We start from the raw sequence: 20,981 nt of genomic DNA, 5'->3' as shown, positions 1-20,981 counted from the left end.
TCTTATACTGAGATGAAAAATTAACAATAGGCTGATTTGATAAGTCATTAAGTTAGTAACACTGATGAATTATAACAATATTTAAGGCATTTATAATCGTGCCAGTAACACACATTTACTTAATTCTTAAGTCAACCATATTAAAAATTGTGCCATTTGCTAATCAGTATGTGTTAGTAATGACAAAAAGAAATAAAAATGCTAAAAATTTGTCATCCATCCAAACTTTGAACATATATATATTTGATATATAGGAAAATTACATGTATCTCTTAGAAAATACTGTATCATTTAAGTTTGGGATAGTTGTTACATATGAAAGTGAGACAGTTGCTTTTGTATTAATCATTTTTTTCATAATTTTATTAATATTATCTCTTTACTATCTGGGTTTTGCCTCCTTTGGGAGTACTACATTGCCAAGTGAACTTACTTATGAAATCCAACAGTTTATTGTTTTACTCAAAGTATAGCAAATATTTATAGTGACATTTAATTACTTGGAAGATGCTGTATATCTTGTTACTTTTTTTTCCTTCCTTTCTGAAAAAGCCATTCTTCTCTAGTTGTAATATATTTCAGCGTATTGGAAGTAAAGAGACACTAAATTATATATTATAGTTCAACAAAACTTGGTGATTACAAAATATTATTTTGTCATGTATTTTAAAAAGTTTCACAAGCTTTAAAAATGTTAATTATAAATTCTAAGTATTTAAAAGTTAAAAGCTTCCAGTAGTTAAATATTTAAAGGATTATATTATTTTATATGGTTTTTCAAATACAAACTTAGGTTCTGGTTAGTTGGTATGTATTTTATAATAAATTGTTTCCTCCATAGTCCGAAATAGGTGCTAATGCTAAAATGCAAGTACATCATTCAGATTTTTGGTGCACAAAAGTTTTGTCTCAGCTTCATATTTTTGTTGAACTTTTTCTCACCCTCTTTCATGATTTTTAAACATACATGTATTAAATTTTATTTTTTGATGAATTGGAATCTTTATTATAGTCCTCAATTGTAGCAGTTCTTTTATTGCACAGTACTGATACTAACTGAAATTTGTGCATTTGTAATCATGCCTTCTGTTTGTAGTCACCACAGTTATCACAGAATCATGTAAAGGTAGTACTTAATTCTCACACAGATGTTTCAGTTAACACAAAACTGTGCAACACAAACGCTGCCTGTTTATTTTATAAAAATATTTTAAAACAATCTTAATTATATCCCCATTTTTTAAAAGATCAAACTTCTGGCTGAGACAAGAGGAACAGAAGTTCAAGCATAGATCTTATGATCTTCTTGCCTCAGTCTCTGAAAGGGGTGGGATTAACAGGCCTATATCACCAGATACAGCAAGAAAACAAATTTTTATAAACAAAAATTAAATGTTCACAGACATACACCCATGCTTACATAACAAAATAAGTCAGTAAGTAATTTTTTTCCTGAAAATTTAGTTTATAGGTGGTTTTTATGTTCTTCTGAAATTCATTTTCTAAATATTTTCGAGAAAATATACTACTTTATACACAGAAGAGAGTAAGAGTTATGTTTTAAAATATAATTCGTTTCTTCTTCTTCTTCTTCTTCTTCTTCTTCTTCTTCTTCTTCTTCTTCTTCCTTCTTCTTCTTTCTTCTTTCTTCTTTCTTCTTTCTTCTTCTTCTGCTTTCTTCTTTTGTCTTTTTGAGACAGGGTCTCACAATGCAATTCAGGCTGGCCTTGGGCTCACTTTATAGCCCAGGCAGGTTTTGAACTCACAAATGATTCTCCTGCCTCATCCTCACAAGTGCTGGGATTATAGGAGCGTACCACCACACCTGGCTCAACTCATTGTTTCTTATAAAATAATACTTAAGATTATTTTACTTTACTTCGTGTTTTAAGAGGTATTTTTAATTGAATACAGGAATCCCTTTCAGGAACTCTGGTTTTATTAGTTGACAGTGGTTTTCAAAAAGAGCAATAAGTATCACTTAGGCATTTGTTGTAAGTATACTTTAGATCTGGAACTACGGGTGTAGGATCCAGCAAATTAGGCTTTAAAATTTCAGGTGATTTGGATGTCACAAAGTATAAGAACCAATGCTATAAGACATTGTTCACATTTGATTCTGTTGAAGTATAGCAGAATCAGTTAGGCTAGTGAATCACATGTCTGGATGATTTGACTTACAAAATGCAGTAGTCTAGAACTGTTCTGTTCTGTGCTGCAGAAAATTCTTAATTAGTTTTGTTTGCCCTGATGAGGAGTAGTAATGTCAAACTTTAATGTTCCAGCTCCCACACGTAATTATCATTTTTCTTCTTGGTTCTGCTTGGTACTTCCTTTTTAAAAAACAAAACTTGGTAATTACAGAATATTTTGCCATTTATTTTAAAAATTAGTAAGCTTTTAAAATATTAATTATAAGTTATAATTTTAAAGTTTGGGATTATATTAGTAATTATGTTCATTAGTAATTGGCTGTTAACTGTTAATACTGTGAATCCAATTATGTGAAATTTAACTTATTTCAGATTTCTCTAATACTATTTACCAAATTCTTGGTTTTTTTTTAAGTTGATAAGTATTTTAGGTCCAAGCACTTATATTGGTCAACTATTCCATTGCTGGAATTGAGTATCCAACTCTTATAATTTAAGGAGGAGAGGCTTAATTTCGCCCACAGTTTCACAAGGTTTAGTCCATAGTTGACTGGTACCAAGGAACAAACATCATGGTGAAAGGGTGTAGCAGAGGAAACCTCTTCTATTATGGTGGCTGGGAAGCAGAGTATGGGAACATGGGAGTAGTACCAGCAAGGAAGGGGCCAGGGACCAGTTATAGAACTTGAAGGCATGCCTCCATGATGCTGAGAGACTTAGAGAAGTATGCTTATCAGTCCCCTCCCAAGAGCAGCTCCCAAACCAATTACATTGACATTAAATTTAACTGTCACATTCCGTGCCTTTTCAGCTGATGCCCAAACACATACTTTAAACCATACTCAATATTTAAATAAAAATAAGGTCATAATTCCCCCTAACTTGATTTATTCGTGTACAATTGAAAACACTAATACCCTCTGCAAAGTCTCAACAGTTCCAGCATTGCTCAGAATTACAAGTAAAAGTCTGCTCTAAATTAAATCTACTCTGACACTCTGACCTATGAACCCCTGTAAATTAAAAAAAGCAATTAACATATCCTCAATATATACCTATACAAGGTAAACATTTTCATTCCAAAAGGGCAGGAGAGGGGGGAGAGGAAAGGATCAGATGAAAGGCCAAAATTCAGCAGAACAGACATTAAGTCCTATAGCCCCATGTTAGGCATCTCCTGGGCACATGGCGAGATAGGAGTTTAAGGTTTGGTCAGTTTCACTGCTATGGCCTTTCTTGTTACAGCCTGCACAGCTTCTTTCTTGGGCTGGCTTCACTTGCAGCCAGCAAATATTCCACTTTTCTGGCATATGTAACTTCCTGAGGTCTCCTTTGTACCTTTGGCTTTTTCCCCTAGCTTTAGACATCTGCCTTTTTAGGAGCCCTTGCCTGGCTTCCCAGGTCTTCTTTTGAAATTGGGTGGAAGCTTCATGATGTTACAGTTTTGGTGTTCCACATGCCCGAACAATAGTCATCACATGGATTTACTAAAGTTTGCTCCCATCTTGAGCAGTAGTGAAGCCCTTTGTTTTTCTTTGGCGGGGGTGGGGGGGGTGGGGGGGGTGTCTTTTTCTTTTTTTATTGGTACAGGGGATCGAACTTACAACCGCCTGCTTGCAAGGCAGGTGCTTATGCCACTGAGCTAAATCCCAACCTCAAGGCCCTTTGGACCGTGACTGCAGCAGCCTTCTGGTGCTTAGATGGCTGAGCTTGGCGAGATGAACCCTAGGGAACTAATTTTCCATGTGGTCCCTTTTGAGTAGCAGACCTAGGGGTTCTTCTCTAATGAAAAGCTTAGACTTTTGCACTCTTGAGCCTGCAACGTGTGAGGTCTTACTAATCTTGTGATGCCTGCAAGGTATTTGTATCACTTCAAAATGCGTAGTGTCTTTAAATGGTGTAGATCTCTCCAGCACCATATCTCATTTGGCCCTAATTTTACGTGGTTCATTTTGGGCCAGAATTTAAGGTTTTAAAGTATTTCTGTTGTGCCTTTTACTCCCAGTTGTTATTACACATCTGGTTAAAAGCAGCCAGCAGTAACCATTCATAACCAGAACACTAGGGTGCCTTGATATTTCCCTTACTAGATCAAGTACTCACCACCCTTAAATTCAGCCTGCAACAAAGTCTCATGACATGGGAGAAATGTAGGTAGATTCTTTGCCAGAGTTAATGTGTATAATTGTTTAATTCTCAGAAGAGCTCTCATTCTCTTTTAAACTTAATTAGTCTGGCCTCTGCTATTTGTATTCCTATACTATCCTGTTCTGAGCTCTGATCACAATCACCTATCAAGTTCTACTTACAACATTTGAGGGCTTCTCTGAATTCCTCCTGCAATCCAGTTCCAAAGGCTTTTGAACCAAATGGTCAAATATAATCACAGCAACAACCCTACTTCTCTAGTATTGCTAGAGAAAGCTTGCAGTATTGCTTAGGTTTCCTTTTGCTAAAACAAAAAAGCTAACACCAGCAACTTAAAGGAAGCGAGCTTTCCTATAGCTCATGGTAGGAGGGCATGGTAGAGCGTAATAACAGTTCATGGTGATTGGGAAGCAGAGCATGAAAATTGTGCCCAGGAGGAAGGGGACAGTGACCAGATGTAGAACCTCAAGACTTTCCCATGACTGAACCTGAGTGACTTTCCCATATATACCTAGAAGTGTACTTACTATTCCTTAGGTGGCTCTGAAGCTAATCAGTCTAACTAATGTCACTTAACTACTGTTTGTTTTACAAGCTCTTCAGTAATGGAATATGCTAGTTTAACTAAAAACAAAAACAAAAACAAAAAAACAACATTGTTATTATTGCTGTTTGATAAACTTGGAACTTCATCTATGATGTAACTTCTTTGTGTTATTAATATTCCAGGTGACATTTTTGTTAAATTTGGTTCTTTTAGGTATAACTAGTATTCCTTTATAGGTTTTAGTTCAGTTGTATTTATGGTAACTTTCAGTTTCTTAAATAGAGTTGATTGTTACTATCACTTCTCTGATAAATGATTGCTTGTTTGGAATTCTTAAGTAAAACTGATTCATCAGAAATAATGAGTGTTTATATCAAAGATATATTTAAAACCTTTATGTTCTGTTTTAGCCTTTTGTTGTGAAAGAAATAGCTCTCATAACATTGGCTAGTTTAGTTTAACACCTTTCATTTTCTTACTGAGTGTGAAATCAGAATTTCATAATTGCGAGCTTCAATGGGATGAGTTTTGGCTTGATGGGGACATATGCCTATGTACCAGGCATATTGCTTAATAGTGCTATCTTACTCTCAGTGGAGTCTCAACTGAATAAATTCTATAGTTAGCCAATAGGCTAACAGGATATGTTTTGAAATTCACCTTTAGATCCGTTACTGGCTTATTCACTTTTATTAGCTGTATTATGACCTTGTGAATTCAACTTCCATGATTATCAGTTTATGACAAAGGTACTCATTTAACTGGTACTGTTAATTTGAATTGTTGATATGTTGACAGTACCTAGCTTGTAGTAACCCTAGATATATGTTTGATAATGGTGATGCTGGTGAGCTATGTATTGGACTATTTTCTTTGAGCTTCTTTTGCATTGTTAACCTAACTTATTCTTACAATATTATAATACTTCTCATAAAACTTTGATTATTAAGATTCTGCACAATGTTCCAATAAAACAAATTTCACTCGTATCAAAAGAGTCAGTGTTCCACAGTTAAAAATAGAATTCAAAAGCAGATTAGAATATGAAAACATTTATCATAGTCTAATTCCAAGGTGATCAAGTCAATGTTGCTGTTACTTTTTAAACCCCTAAAACTGTTCTCTTTTATTTGGCAGATCAAATACAATATTAGGTGATATTCCAATGCCGCATAAAGTCTCTTTTACAACTAAAATGTCATGTGGAGCATTTACAACATAAAAAAACTGTATGATTATAATTCTTCATGCAAAGATACCTTGCTAGAATTTTGATGTAATCTCTTACAAGTTTTTTTTTTTACCTTTTATGTGGGTTTGCATGTGTGTGTGTGTGTGTGTGTGTGTGTAAGTGTGTGAGTATGTGTGGAACTGAGAATTGAACCAAGAACCTTTGCACTGAGCTACATTGACAGGCCATGTTATGTTATGTTACGTTACGTTACGTTACGTTACGTTACATTACGTTATGTTATGTTATGTTATGTTGAGACAGTCTTTAAGTTGCCCAGGCTTGACTCAAACTTCAGATTCTCGTCCCCCTGCCTCCCAGAGTTCTGAGATTGCAGGCCAGTACCACTGTGCCTAGGTTATACACGCTTTTATGCTTAGTTATATGATTTTGTACTGTGATACACATTAGGGCCTTTCCCCCTTTATTAATATGTTATAAAAACTTCTGTGCTTTATTATAATTCAATAATTAATGTAATGAAGTGTTTCCATAATCTACCTTAGCTCAATTACTACTTGTATTTATTTCATTGTTATCTTCTGGTCAAGTTTTATGCATTTCAAATTGTATTACTGACTCAATTTTGTTGTATATTTTTACAGTACATACATTTTTATGTTTCACTAAATTTTTTCAGTTTCTCATTTTCTTCATGGCCTAAATAAGGTTAATAGTCTAATGGTTGTATTTTTGTATTTATTCCATTGAGATACAGTATCTACACAAATGTAAAATTCTAGGCACATGTTTATTTTCATAAGTGGTATATAGTATTTATATATATGTTAGCTGTATCCTCTCCATCCTTTCCAGTAAAACATGAATGAAACTAGGTCAGTAAGTAACATCTTCCACATTCTACTTGGTGGCTACATGATATACTATCATATGGTTATACTACTGTTTCTGCAACCATTATTTTATTGATGAGTGTTCAGGTTATTTTTAGTTTTTGTGTGATTACTGTGCTAAATATTGAATTACAGCTTTGCATAGTGAAGCTTTTAGTTCTATAGTAGAACACCCTAGAAATAGAATATCTGAATCAAAGATTGTATATTTCAAATTTACAAACATTTCACATTGTTTTTAAATAGATATAGGAATTTATGTTCTCTAATGTGTAAATGTGTTTTTCTGTATTATCACTGTAGTTCTTTTTAATTTTTACAAAATGTTTAACAGTATTATCTCATTGTTAAATAGCCCCCCAACTTTTTATATAAATAAATTTTAATTTAATAGCTTAATATTATTTGATTGACTGGATTTTCATTAATTGTTCCTTAATTTTACTATAGTGATTAAGGTATAATTAATAGTAAATATCTTTGTGCTATAATAGTTTTAAAAATATTTCATAATTTTTCTTAGGATAAATTTGTATAAATTACTGGAGCAAATGAGTCTTAGAGTTATTATAGCAGAGGATAATAATTTTTAAAGCTTCAAAATGCATCGCTAGTAGCTTTCTGAAATCCTTGTCTTATTTGTACAGTCATTTATTCCATACTTTTTCTTACCTACCGTGGATGAGCTCTCAATAACCCAATGTCTGCATGTGAGCTTTTAGATATTAAATTAGATGGATTTATGCCTGTTTTATTTACTTCCTTCTCAATAAAATAAATAATAGGGGCTGGGGTTTTAGCTTAGCTGCATAAGCACCTGCCTGGCAAGTGCAAGGTTGTGAGTTCCACCTCCACCTCCGGTACCACAATAGCTAACTAACTAACTAACTAAATAAATAACACATTCTACTAATCAGACTTTTTATAGCTTTTGAATAGTCTTACTTTCCAGAATCACACTGTTGCCTTACTTTTCCCATTTTTTTCCTTCACCTGAATTACAACAAAAAGCCTTTTTAAAACTGGTATTATGGTCTGACCTTCTTCAAGCTTTTAGCCATCACTGTCCAGAGTGATCTTTCTACATAGCAGACCTGATTATAGTACTCAGCTTTCTTCTTTATTGTATGTTAGTTTTTGTAGTTTGTTTTAGTACCTCAAAACTCCCCTACATTTTCAGCCACTGTTTTGCTAGCTGCCCCTCTTCCCTTTTTTGATACTACTTACCATTGTTGTTTAGTCGTGCACGAACCCAGTTAAACTATCTGCTTCTTAAGCAGCTATTCTTACATATTCTTTACCAAATGTAGAACAGTGTTGTGCCATAATTGAAATCTTGGTTTGTCTAATTGAAAACACTTCAGGGATTTTTCGTCACCGCTAGAATTGTTTTATTTTTTTCTGGGTTTTTGGGTATCCATTCCCCTAAAAAGTTTTCTACTTCTTTCTCCTCCATAACCTGTGCTTTATTCATGTCAATCCATTTGTTTTAAATATCAAAACTGTTTAATATTTTTGTGCTTTTATAAATCCTATTTAATTTGAATGTCTTCTTTTCCTTCTGTCATGTTAAAATGTTTTTTGCAGTCTTTGAAACTTCTCAGATTAACCCAAGTTGATTTGATCACTTTTCATCCTTCAAGACACAGTGTACACAGCCTTGATTTTTATTGCATTTATTGTGATATATTGCAGTTCTTTCTTTTTATTTCTATCTTCCCCAGTGGACTTGGTTCCACTGAGACCTGCTGAATAAAAGAACAAAAAATGTGGTGAATAAATGAATGCTTGTAAAAAATCATTTTAGTCTACCAAATACTATATTTTTGAGCCTTATCATGTTAATTTCTAATTGTGCTTGCCCATAGGCATTCTAGTTTATACCTTGAAAGATTTCAAAAAAATTGAATTTAATTAGAACTTAATTAATGGATATTGTGGGTATATTTTTATGAAGAGAACTATCTCAATGGGATCATAGAAATAAAGCAAGAGTAATACAATTTATTGTTTTTATTTTAATATTTATAATTATTGTGTACTTGGGATGGACTTTTTAAATTTATATTTTCTATTTTAATAAATCATTTGGAAAATAATACATCTAGATGAAATAAGACACGTTACTCCTTTTTACAACTTTATTTTCTTTTATAAATGAATTCAATTTATTTAACTGTAGCTTGAAAATGATTGGTACTGCATTACTGGAAAATATTAAATTCTTTTACTAACATTGAATCAGTGTATTTTTATTTACAGTTAACTACAGATTATATAATTTTTGTTTTTTCTTTGGATTGGTGCTAATCATATTTTTGGATATAGAAACAACATAGAAATACATTTCATGTACCATCTTATGTTTAATAAAATACTCCTTGTATTTAATCTTCTGTTTGCTAAATTTATTAGGGAATGATAGCTTCTGTTCATCCTGTCATTAGAAAAATTAATTAAAATGAAAATCAATTAGAGAAACATGAAAACAAACATGATTATTAAAAATGTTAGATATTTACATGCTTTCATAACTTTCTTTTCAAATACTGGTACTGCCACATTTAGAATACTTTGAAATTTGAATATGTTTTTGAAACTGCTAAAGCTCAAGGAAATTGTTCTGTACAAGAAAAACTAAAAACATTGTATAACTAATTTTTGAAGATGTGTTTTGTATGTTACATGTACTTAGTTGTGCTTCAGAAAGAAATAAAAGAAAGGTGGTTAATGTCAGTAAAATGTTGATTGGTTGTAAAGCTAAGGTTATCCTTGTTTTTTGTCTCTTGTCTCTTTGTGTCTCTCTGTCTCTCTCTCAACCACACCATGGAAATCACCTGGTTTTCATAATTTCTATCACGATATGTGGAATAATGACATTTTACCTTGGTTTTAGTAGCAAGATTGATGTAGATATTAAATCTGGAAGACCTTGTTAGCACTTACTGATTAATTTAAAAATCAGTGAGTTTTCATAGTTCAATAAAAAAGTTTCTTCAATGAGTATATGGTTTATTAAGTTTCAATATGTAAGACTGAAAAATGTGATATAACTGATTTGCTTTAATAGAACTTCTCGATTATCTGAGACTGTAAGTAACTACCTAATAATTTTATAAGTATAAAGATGAGATTTGTACTTTTTGAACTGTATTTAAGATACTAACTTTTATATGGAATGGTCAGTGGATTATGGTGAGAGGCAAAGGTTTGGAGTTGGGGATATTGGGAGAAAGATACAATGTCCAAAACAGTTAAGAATAAATTTCATGCATTTTAGTTAATTCTTTTTGTTCATTATAGTGTTTTCATTTTGTGAGCTTTCCTATGCACATACAAAATGTTTCTCCTCAGGCCCCCTTGTATTTGCTGGTCCTATTTTTATGAACAACCGAGAACAGGCTCTAGCCAGACTCAGATCCCATCCAGCACAGCTAAAGCATAAACGGGACAAGCACAAAGGTATTTGGTCTTCCTTATCAATTAGGTGGGATACTCTCCCAGTTTCTGCCCTTCGTCTGAATTTTGTCTCTGGGAAAATGCATAAACCTGATTCTTCTACTTTGCTTCTATCATTGTATAGCCTGAGGAGAAAGAAAATGTTGCAAGTGGTAGTTTGTCAGTGACTATTGTGCTTCTCATTTCATTTGGTTGTTGAATACATCTTTTTCATTTCTTTTGCATCTTTTCAAGGGAAGAGAAATGGGACTATATCATTATTTTCTATTTTTTATTCTTTATTTTCTATTGTTAGATGACTGTGATCTAACATTTTACAGTTCTTGTTTCCAAGTACTGTTTATGTTTCAAAATAAATAAACATTAAATGCAGTTCATAAAGTGATGACTGCCATTACATTTTCTACTGTTTTAGTATTAAGAAAAGTATTAAGTATTAAGTATTAAGAATATGCAAATATATAATATTGGAGAATTAAGTAGAGATAGATGTAAGCACGGTGTGAGTCACATACACCTACCAGCCCTTTGACTGTCAGAGGTCCTACTAAGTTTGTAAAAGACTATTCATTTTAATATTATTCTTTGAAATCTGGGTTCTGGGTTAACATTTGCTAATTTTTTAAAATCTGAATTCTGGTTAATGTCAGTTATTCCTAGGTAATGCTTATTTTTGTTATAATCTACAAATTATAAACAGCTAATATCAGGAAAATTTAATACAAAGAATTTTAAAATTTATTTATAAATTATGCCTTGAATCCTGCTGTGTGAACTAGGGATGCTTGATTAGTTAGTCCCACTTGCAGGTACTATTTTCTTAAAGGCCTAAAAAAAGCCCTGAAAAGTGGAGTAGAAAGTTTAAAAATATATATTCTGCATTTATGTACTTTATTATGTTGTGTCTTATTTTTTCCTTTGCTGCAAAACTTAATAATTGATTTTAAGAACTTTCATGTGTAATATATAGCCAACTTTATTTGCTTTCTTCAATCTGTTGGTTTGCCACTCGGTGAACACTCAAAACTTCTCTTTTTAGTAAAAGCACAAATAGAATTTAAAAATTAAAGTATATTCTGCAGAAATAAAAGTACGAATGTGTTATAATGTATTTATCCACAGTAAGATTTGTGATTGCTTTATTTACACTAACGTGTTCCAACAATATCATAAATATTGAATCTTAAGGACTAATGTAGAGTATACTATATAAATTATTTTAGTTATTGCCAAAGTCTCTGATCTCTTCAGATTTTCTTAGTATATTTTCCCTTCATTTACATGAAAGTCAAATTTTTCAAGTTTTTACCTGAGGTTAAATATTGACATTTCATGGAAGTTTTAGATGCTTGTATCTTATGGACAAGCATCTCTATTTTTATTAATGTAATGATAAATGAATGCATTTAAGACAGACCTTTTCCAATGTCATGTAATTATTAGCTATAAAACCTGTTAAATAGTAGCCTTATATGAATTTTATCTGCCACAAGGTTACTCTTTGCTGAATACAGCAAAGGATCAACCTCTTTGGAAGGTGCTACTTAGTAGTATTACAGGACTAGGGTTTTTGTTTTCTAATTTTAGTATAGGTTCTGCCAAAGTGAGCACACTATCTTTGTTTTCTGGTTGTATAGAATTAAATAGTTTCATCTCTATTCTGAAAATGCATATGTAATGTAAATGATACCAAATACCGCCCTGTTTACATAGAATATTAATTTACTACTCACTAATTCCTGTCCATACTCTTAACTCTTTACATTCTCTAGCTTGTCATTTATTTTTCTCTCCATTTAATACTCTTGTTATTTTCATAGTCTTATAATAACTCCCCTCTTATATTGTCTGCCAGTTGATACACTGAGAAGTTTATCATACTAATTGGTTTATTGTCTTAATTTTATTGTTGGTATGAATTACAAAGTGATAATGGTTAAATTTTTCTAGATTATAGATTTTGTGGGGGTGAAAACTGTGGGTTTTTGTTAAAGTTTCTTTTTTAAATTTTTTATTTTAATGTAATGCAAGTAGATATTAAAAATACCAAAAACTTCAGTGGTCAATATGCTGTGTAGCATCATCTTATAAGAATGACCAAAATGTTATTCACTTTGTTGAGACAAATAACTTCTAAGATGAAAAGTTGGAGAGCTACTGACTTAGAGGAATTCAGAGACATTTATAGAAGGGCAAATTTTGACTGGAGGCAAAATAGAATACTTAAGGCTGAATCATTAAGTAGAATTCCATGTAACAAATAGTAAGTTATTCTAAAATGTGATTTTAAATTGTATTTCAAACAGATACCTGTATTAATATTTGTTTCAGCCACACATTGCGTTATGTAGAATTCATTGTAATAAATCTAGTTAGGAACATCCGAGTGTGATTTTTTTTTTTTATATACCACATACCATATGTATGTATAGATACATACATTTATTTTAAATTCTTCATTTGCTGTGAATAATAATTAAAAACCCCATCACTATGCCTTTTATAGTATTTTTATCATGAATAATTGAGACATTTTTATATAGTTTATATAAACTTCAACAAAATTTTTCTAATAGAAGTTTGATCTCTAAATAATAAATACAAGTGTTTTAGTCATTATGGTTTTATTCAGTAAATTACTGGGCTTTTAAAAAATCTTCTTTCCCTGATGTTATTTTTTGGAACATGTATCTACATTTAGTTTCCAACTCAAGGGAGGGGATAAAGTACTAATTTCAAAGGTAAGAGCTGCTTACTAAATATCTAACACATTTGTATAAAGTGAAATATTTGAAATGTGTAAGTTAGTTTAATCTGGCAAACTCATGTGAACACAACTTTTTTAAAAATTCTAATCAGATTTGGTTTTAAGTGCACATTTTTGCTGACTTAGAGGAAATTGTGAATTTTTTTCACATCTGGTATCTTATGTAAACGTCTTTGGAAGATATGTATTCTTTTTTGTGTAAGTCTTTGTGTGTATTTAACTATTCGATTGTCTTTCTAAGACAAATAGGCTTTGAACTAAAACTTTTCTTTGGGGTGAAACTAAATGATTTTTCTATTTTTATCTTTCAGCCCTTCCATTTTTTAACTTGACAAGTTCACATTATATTTTTATTCTATTATAGTAAAACCTCTCACCAATTCAGAATTTATGATACTTCAGCTGCAATATTTGTGATCATTTTGAGTTTAAAAAATCAAAGTAATTTCTTCCTCTGAATTTTCAGGGTCATACTTTTAAGGGGAAACCAGTCTAAAATCACTAGCTTTTCAAACCAAGGGCTCAAGAAATGAAGGATTCCTTCAGCGTGCCTTCAGCCTCTGGGTCCAGCAGTTATTTCTTGTATGTTAAAGGACTTTTATGTTTATGATACATTTTAATATAATGTTGGCCTATTTTAAAACATAATGTAGGTGAACACATTTTATTATTATAGCATTTAGTTAATTTGTACTCTGTACTGCTTGAAGGTAACAAAACTGAAGTTTTACTCAAATGTTCTGTGGTTAACACTTTTACAGTAGGTTACATGGACCTCTCCGTTCTGTTATTCTGAATTAGTGAGGTTTACTGTTCTATTGTCATGGAATTTAAAATGATGGACAATAGAGAGACTATAGGCATTTAGTTATAGTTGAGGAAATCATACTTTGAGTCATTTGTTTTACTTCTATTTACTGAAGGCTAGTTTAAAAAAAGAAAAAGATAAAGTGATTTGGTGTTACTCTCTTTAGCATCCTAAAATAGGAAATGAAAACAGAATTGTAAGTGTGTTTCTATAGATTCACTTGTGTATCTGCATGTTACATATGCTTGTTTAGTTTTGTTACATCACAGGACAGTGCTTTAGAGCAGTTAGTTGATCTTTTGAAATTCCTTCCAAATTTTCATACTGTGTGCAAGAAATTTGAATCTTGATGACATATGGGTCGTATTTTAGTACTGTAATGTTAAGTTTTGCTTACAAAAGAAGAAAATCATCTCTTTACACATTCCAAAGTAATGTTTTTATGTTCTGGAATGTGGTTTTGAAGCTTTGGTTAGAATGTCAGAAGATTCAAAGTCAGATATAGAAAATAGTGTGGTCTAAAGCAAAAGGAAATAAAGAAAAGAAGACGAGGGAAAAAGGAATGAAAACAGAAAGATTTCTGGGGGTAGAAGTAAGGGGCAGAAAGGCCACAGAGTAAAAGGGTACACAAGAGCTGAATGAGAATAGACCATTGAACTAAAATATATTGAAGATTTTATCCATTTGATCTTTATACATTTTCAAAAGTTCAGTTGAGTTTACCAGTGTTAGTGAACAGTGAAGATTTTCTGGGATCTGTTTTGTTATGTTACATGTTTCTGTAATGTTACATGTGAAGCACTAGGAGTTTTTAAAAAAGTGGCAAGTACTAACAATATCACTAAATAAAATAATTGTTAAATACTTTGCATGCAGTCATTTTTATGCAAACTGTTTTCACATATAAACTTACTTTACATTAAATTTTTATTTTTGTAACTTAAGTATTCACTTTCATTACATAACTGATTAGCTTAATAGGTTTTGTCCCTAACTCTGCCTTACTTCTGTTTTTATTAGTTTGGTAATATTGCAAACAGATAAATACAGTATAGCTTTTCAGATTTGCTTCTTTGCAGGTAGATTCTTGATCTGTCACTTCTAACAGCTGCAAATTCTTCTTTTTCTTTTAACAATTTTTCTCTTATTCTTCCTTAGTAAATTGATCTAAAATTTTGTTTTGAAGATGGATAATGGCTTAATTGCAAATTATAACACTTACAGATGGAAGTGGAGAAAGAGGAGAAAAGGATGCAAGCAAAATCACAACATATCCTCCAGGCTCTGTGCGATTTGACTGTGAGCTCCGAGCAGTACAAGTCAGCTGTGGATTTCACCATTCAGGTAGCAGCTGGAACCTTAGGGTATAACTGCATTTTTACAATTGTGCTAAATAAATATCTTACTTGTTCAGTTTTGATGACTGTAGGCTGTTAACCCCATGTGTTGACTAATAATCTCTCAAGTCTATAAGAGCTTCCTATTTATTTTAAAATCTGTTTTAAAAGCTATGGTACTATGGAATACCTTCTGTACTTGTCAAGAAATTTTGCTTCTAGTCTGTCTTGTAATGGACTTGTTTTATATTTTATTTTTTGAGATTTTTTTTTTAATTTTAAAGAGAATAAAAACCAAGGAAGTAAAACAGAATAAAACCAATGGAAATAAAGTAGGACTTCAAAAAACCTTATGAAATCAGCAATGGTCACTATAATGCCTTTTATTGTTTTCAAAATAGATGTAGATACCATGGACTTGTTTTATAACTCAAGAAATTACCAAAGATGGGATAATGTCTGACATCTTTCTCAGCTTTAAAATGCTGTGGTTTTTGTGATATGGTCTTTTCTTTTTTTATATTAGTGAGAAATGTATGTCACCAAATTTCTTTTTATCTTAAATCAGGAAAATTAAATTCTTAGTAAATTCTTAAGATTCAGGTTAGAGAACTTAGATTGTACTATTTTACCTTTATCAAGATTAAAAATGTTAAATTTTTTATTTGAGATAAATTTATTTTCTAGTTTTGCAGAGTATTGATATTGATAGGCATTAAAAATACTGTATACACCATTCCACTGAAGCTGTACATAATTGTGTAGCATTCTAACCCATGTACTGCCAAACTTATTATAGATATTGGAGATTAGTATTTAATATATAGTTACCCACTATTAAGATTCTACATTGAACAGAATCAGTTTATATTACTAATAGTATTAAATGGCATTTGTAAGAATGCATTTTTATGGCCTACAGAGGTAGTTTGCAGACCAAAAATTATACTGACTTCTCGTTAAATATGAATTCATTTTGGCTTTCTTTACCCATTTTTAATGACTATAAATTTAAAACAGTGGAAATCACAATGCTTTCAAAATAGTTGTGATAGAAATATAAAATTACAGGGTGAAAAAATAAAGCTATTTATTTTGGTTTCAGTGGTTTTAATGGAAAATGGAGATGTCTATACTTTTGGATATGGTCAGCATGGGCAGCTAGGACATGGAGATGTCAATTCCAGGTACTCACTTTTTGTTTGAAAATACTAGATTCTTACAGTCACCTCATCCTTTTCCTTTTCATCTCTCTGTTAAATCCATATTTCTAGATTCAAAATAAAACTTATACTAATATTTTGCAATCTCTGGCCCCTGAATTTTTGGTGATCCTTGATTATGTGATATAGGACCTTTGTGGAGTAGGTGATTTTGTAGTTAAAGAAGCTGATTTATACTTTTTGTGTTTAACTATAAACAACTGTGGTTATCACAAATTCCCATCATACTCTTAACTGTTACTCTCTTTTTAAAGGCTATGCATAGCAATAGAAAAAACAGATAATATCCCGAAGTTGCATTTTTAAAAAATTAGCTGTGAATAAAGATGTAGCTCAGGGCTTAGCAGTCATACGCAAGACACTGTCTGAATCCCATCACTGCAAATACATGCATGCATGTACATGTATGCACACACACACATCAACCCCCACTACAGATTCAATCATATTTCATATTCTTTGATGTTGTCTATTCTGAAATTTGGGCTAACATTGACAAACATAAAATTGTTGAAACTTTTGAATAATTGTGGAATGAAGCTTACTGGTCTCTCTGATAAACTTTTAATTTTTCTAAAATAATGAACTAAATAATGAACTAACTGTAGTCATTTCATAACATTCATCATCCTTGTTTCAGTTATTAATAGTGTATCCACTGCTGATATTTTATGACTATGTAACTGAAGATTACCTTTCCCAGCCTCCCTTGCCATATGAATTTAAGTAATATGTGCAACTTGGGAATTAGGCTATTAAAGGGAATGGAGTACCTTCTCCTATTTTTCCTTTCCTTATCACTGATTGGAAAACTTGCGTGGTGATACAAACTGAAAATTCATCATAGAGTTCATCATTTGGAGACCATGTATTGAGAATGGCAAAGTACAAGTTAAGAATAGCTGATGTCTCTGATACTGTAAACTGCCACATCAGCGTATTACAGTTGCACACTTAAGAGTAAACTTGTATCTCAAATCTTAACTACTTTGGCTTTTGTTACAGTGATGCTTCTGGTTAAAAGTAAGAGAAATCTTTCTTACTTTGTGTCTTCCTAGGAGATACCAAGACAGGATTTAATGTGCAAAATATTATTAGGGAAAAACTCTGACAGCTGAAGGAAAAAAGCAGGCATAGAAGGAGAACCCTTGGATATGATGCAGGTCTGACTTTCTGTGAAAGGAGAGAGGGAAGTTTGAGTAGGAAAAGTGTAGATTGCAATACAATTTTGTGAGCATTTGAACCAGGCCAATGGGGTGTCTCCAAACCTTTCAAAGTTGCATCTGAAAGTCTTGCACTGGGTAGGTACAGGTCTGCAGTTACACATTCATTGTGCTCAGTTGTAGGATGGTAGCATGGTTGGAGAAAAATAGGCTCATAGAGCCAACGAGACAGCACTTGAGACTATCAGTCAACTCTTCTCCTACAGTAGGTTTCTTGAAGGCAATCTGAATAATTTTTGTGTCTTTGAAAGGCAGATATACTTTTCAAATCCGGAGATGTGTGGGTAGCTTCAGGTCACATTTCACTAAGTAATACAGTTTGTGCAAAAACCTTCTTTGTGACTCTTCCTGCTGCCTGGTTTTCCTTTGTAGACAGAATGCATAATCCCATCTCTTTGAGAATCAAAAGGATGCTGTGGTCTCTTATTTATGTTTACATATATCATGTAGATAATAGATAAAGTCACAGTCTTTGTCTTGAACTTATCCCATTGTTATGCAGCAATACAGTTATGCCATTGATATCACATAGACTAGTGATTCCATAATTAATGTATATGAAGAACTTGGCAACTTTTGTGTTCTTTTTCTAACTGAAGACTTAAGACATGAGGTGGGGTATTTTCATCATCATTACCATTTATTGTTATTTGCCTGGAATTATTTTGGGTGTCACACAAACTGGGAAAGACACAGTGCAGTGAGCTACAACAGAACCTCAATCATGTATGCAACACAGACGGGGTGTTGAACAGCCATATTTTCCCTCCCCAAGTAAGAAAGAAAATAATGAAAACCATGATAACACTCACATTATATCTTGTACCTTATATTTTATGTTAACTGACTATTCAGTGTGAAGAATGAGCAGCATAAGCCAAGATTCTGCCACATTACTTTAAACTGTAATGGCTGTTGAAAGGGAGACTACTCTTGTCAGCTTTTAAAGTGAAAGCTTTATCTAAAAACATTGTTTTGTGGTTCTCATTATACTGTGAACACTGTGCCGTAAATTGTAGTAACTTCCTAACCTGACAACATCACAAAAGTATACTCAGTGTTTTGAATAGTTTAGATTTACTATCCTTGTGAAATATAATGACCTTTATTGTTGAAACACTGTATCAGATTTTCTTAAGACCAAACTCTGGTGAGATCTGCTTTAACTACCCAAAGATTTTTTCTGACATAGGAAGCTTAATTCCTGCTTTTATTAATTGACTTCTAACTGGAGGACATTGGGCAGGTTGAGCTAAACTTAATAACTTGGCACAGCCCTCCCTACTTGCTTTTTGCAGTAGATTAACAGTGTATCAAGACCACGTCTGTCATTAGCACTCTATTTTGTATGGAACTTGAAAGACAAGAACCAAGAACTGTTCTTGTCTTTCAATAAAATTAGTTTGGAAAGGAGTTAGATCCCTGATACGGAGGAATAATTCCAAGAAATAAAGTTCCTGTTGCTACACAGTTGATTATCACAAAATACTTTTAGGCAGTTGAAATAATGATTACAGTTGAAGGTTATTTTTGCAAAGTTTCTAGTAATCAAGTGCTGTTAATTGAAATTTAAAATATACATTAGTAGTATGTTGATATAAATATTGCAGTGTACATTATGGTGAAGATATAAAAAAATGCTAGCGATATTCCCTTTATGTAGTGTGTCACCCTTCTAAAAATCAGTCTTTAATTTGGGTCCTGATTCTGTCACTTCATAGCTATATATCCCCGGTGAGATTGCTTAACTTTTTTGTCTTGGTTTTTCCATGTATTTAAAGGAAGTATATCTTTTTCAGAAGATTTTGTAAGAATTTACAAAAATGATTCAAGTCGTTTACTTAGTGCAGATTCTAGCCCATAGTAAATGCTCAGTGAATTTTAGCCATTTTATTATTTTTATTTTTTACATGAATATCAAAAGACTTGTAAAGGTCATTATTTATTCACTCATGACCTGAGTCTATAAATTCTTTGTTTTAATCAGTATGAATCCTGAGCGCATTTGGCATGTTTAGTAAACTTAAAAATTGGATATTGGGGAAAAAACTACATCGTGTAGATACTTTTCTTTTTTTTAGTAGAGTATTCTGGAGTTGATCTTGTTTTTACTCTTTTGTCCTGTACATTTAATAAGCTATATGATTACAGTGTTTAGAATCATCGAGGCAAGGTTCATGTGTTTGCTTCACCACTTTTTACCAACTATATGACTAATTTCTCTAAGCTTTAGTTTTCATATTCTGTTGTATCACTGTAGAATGAATGTAAGTATATAAAGTACTTGGCATATACAAATAACGTACCTATATATAATTTTTCTTCTGCTTTCTAAATAATTTAATAAATGGACTCAGCAGTATCATGGAAAGAGTCCTTGGGCTAGAAGACCTACAACCAACCTTTGGAGAAATCTTTTATACTCTTCACATGTACACATAGAGTTCTTTTGGTAATCAGTGATACTATTTTATATGTAAGTGCTTTGTATACTACAAACAAGACAACAGTTACAGGAATTCTCCATTTACTTTCTTGAGTGCTTTTGTGAGGGCAGTGGTTCACAGTTAAGCGCTTTAAAGTGGTTATCCCTTTACTAAAATGCCCTCTTCCTCAGAATTGAAAATCACTTACCTTTTTTGTTGCTGTTCCTGCCTATATTAAAAAAACAAGCAAGCAAACAAACAAACAAAAAATGAAACACTGTGTTTTTAAGTCATGACCATTGTTTTACTCTTCTTTTTTTTTATTGCCTACCTACTTGTTAGTCACAGTATGCTTTTCATTTGGCTCTTAGTTTCATGTGTGCTGTCCCCACTCCCCGCCAGCCTTATTCCAGTTGTAAGTGACTTCACTCTTACATGATGGTCCAAAAAGTATTCTTGTCTTAACCCTCATCTATCTTTATGGAAATACTTCATATGATTCCCCAGGCTGGATCTATCCTTCAGCTCTGAATTCTTAAAACAACAGTTAATCCAATGACAATTTCTTCTTCTGTTATGTAGCCCAGTTTTACTTGCTTTTTATTTTGTTGGTACTTTATTCTCTACGTATAGTCCTCCATATTTTGACTTTTTCTCTCTTTTTGCTTTTATATCCTACCCAACATAGAAATTATTTCATTTTTTCACTTAAAGTCTTACCATTATCCTCAGTTTTCTTATATTCTTGGTTCTGATTCTGACAAGACTTTGCATGACAGTCTTTCTATATTTTGCATCCCTACGG

General features: G+C 32.2%; 1 protein-coding gene across 15 annotated transcripts in view; it reads left to right on the top strand.

The window, feature by feature from the left end:
• The window catches only part of Mycbp2 (MYC binding protein 2), a 262,562-nt gene that overhangs the window by 80,901 nt on the left and 160,680 nt on the right, over nucleotides 1-20,981 (top strand). For 10 of the 15 annotated variants that reach the window (XM_063246888.1, XM_063246889.1, XM_063246882.1 and 7 more), the window contains exons 18-20: nucleotides 10,288-10,395; nucleotides 15,192-15,311; nucleotides 16,410-16,491. In XM_063246888.1, the coding sequence (XP_063102958.1) occupies nucleotides 10,288-10,395; nucleotides 15,192-15,311; nucleotides 16,410-16,491 (310 nt within the window). Of the gene's footprint in view, nucleotides 1-10,287; nucleotides 10,396-13,633; nucleotides 13,742-15,191; nucleotides 15,332-16,409; nucleotides 16,492-20,981 lie in introns of those variants that run through there. The other 5 variants (XM_063246891.1, XM_063246892.1, XM_063246885.1 and 2 more) reach the window with 5 other exon arrangements.

This window comes from Cavia porcellus, unplaced genomic scaffold (genome assembly GCF_034190915.1).
Source record: "Cavia porcellus strain 051 isolate PalLab524CR breed Dunkin Hartley unplaced genomic scaffold, mCavPor4.1 scaffold_4, whole genome shotgun sequence".
Classification (NCBI taxonomy): Eukaryota; Metazoa; Chordata; class Mammalia; order Rodentia; family Caviidae; genus Cavia; species Cavia porcellus.
Note: the sequence above shows the minus strand (reverse complement) of the source record. Positions and strands in the feature narration are given on the sequence as shown.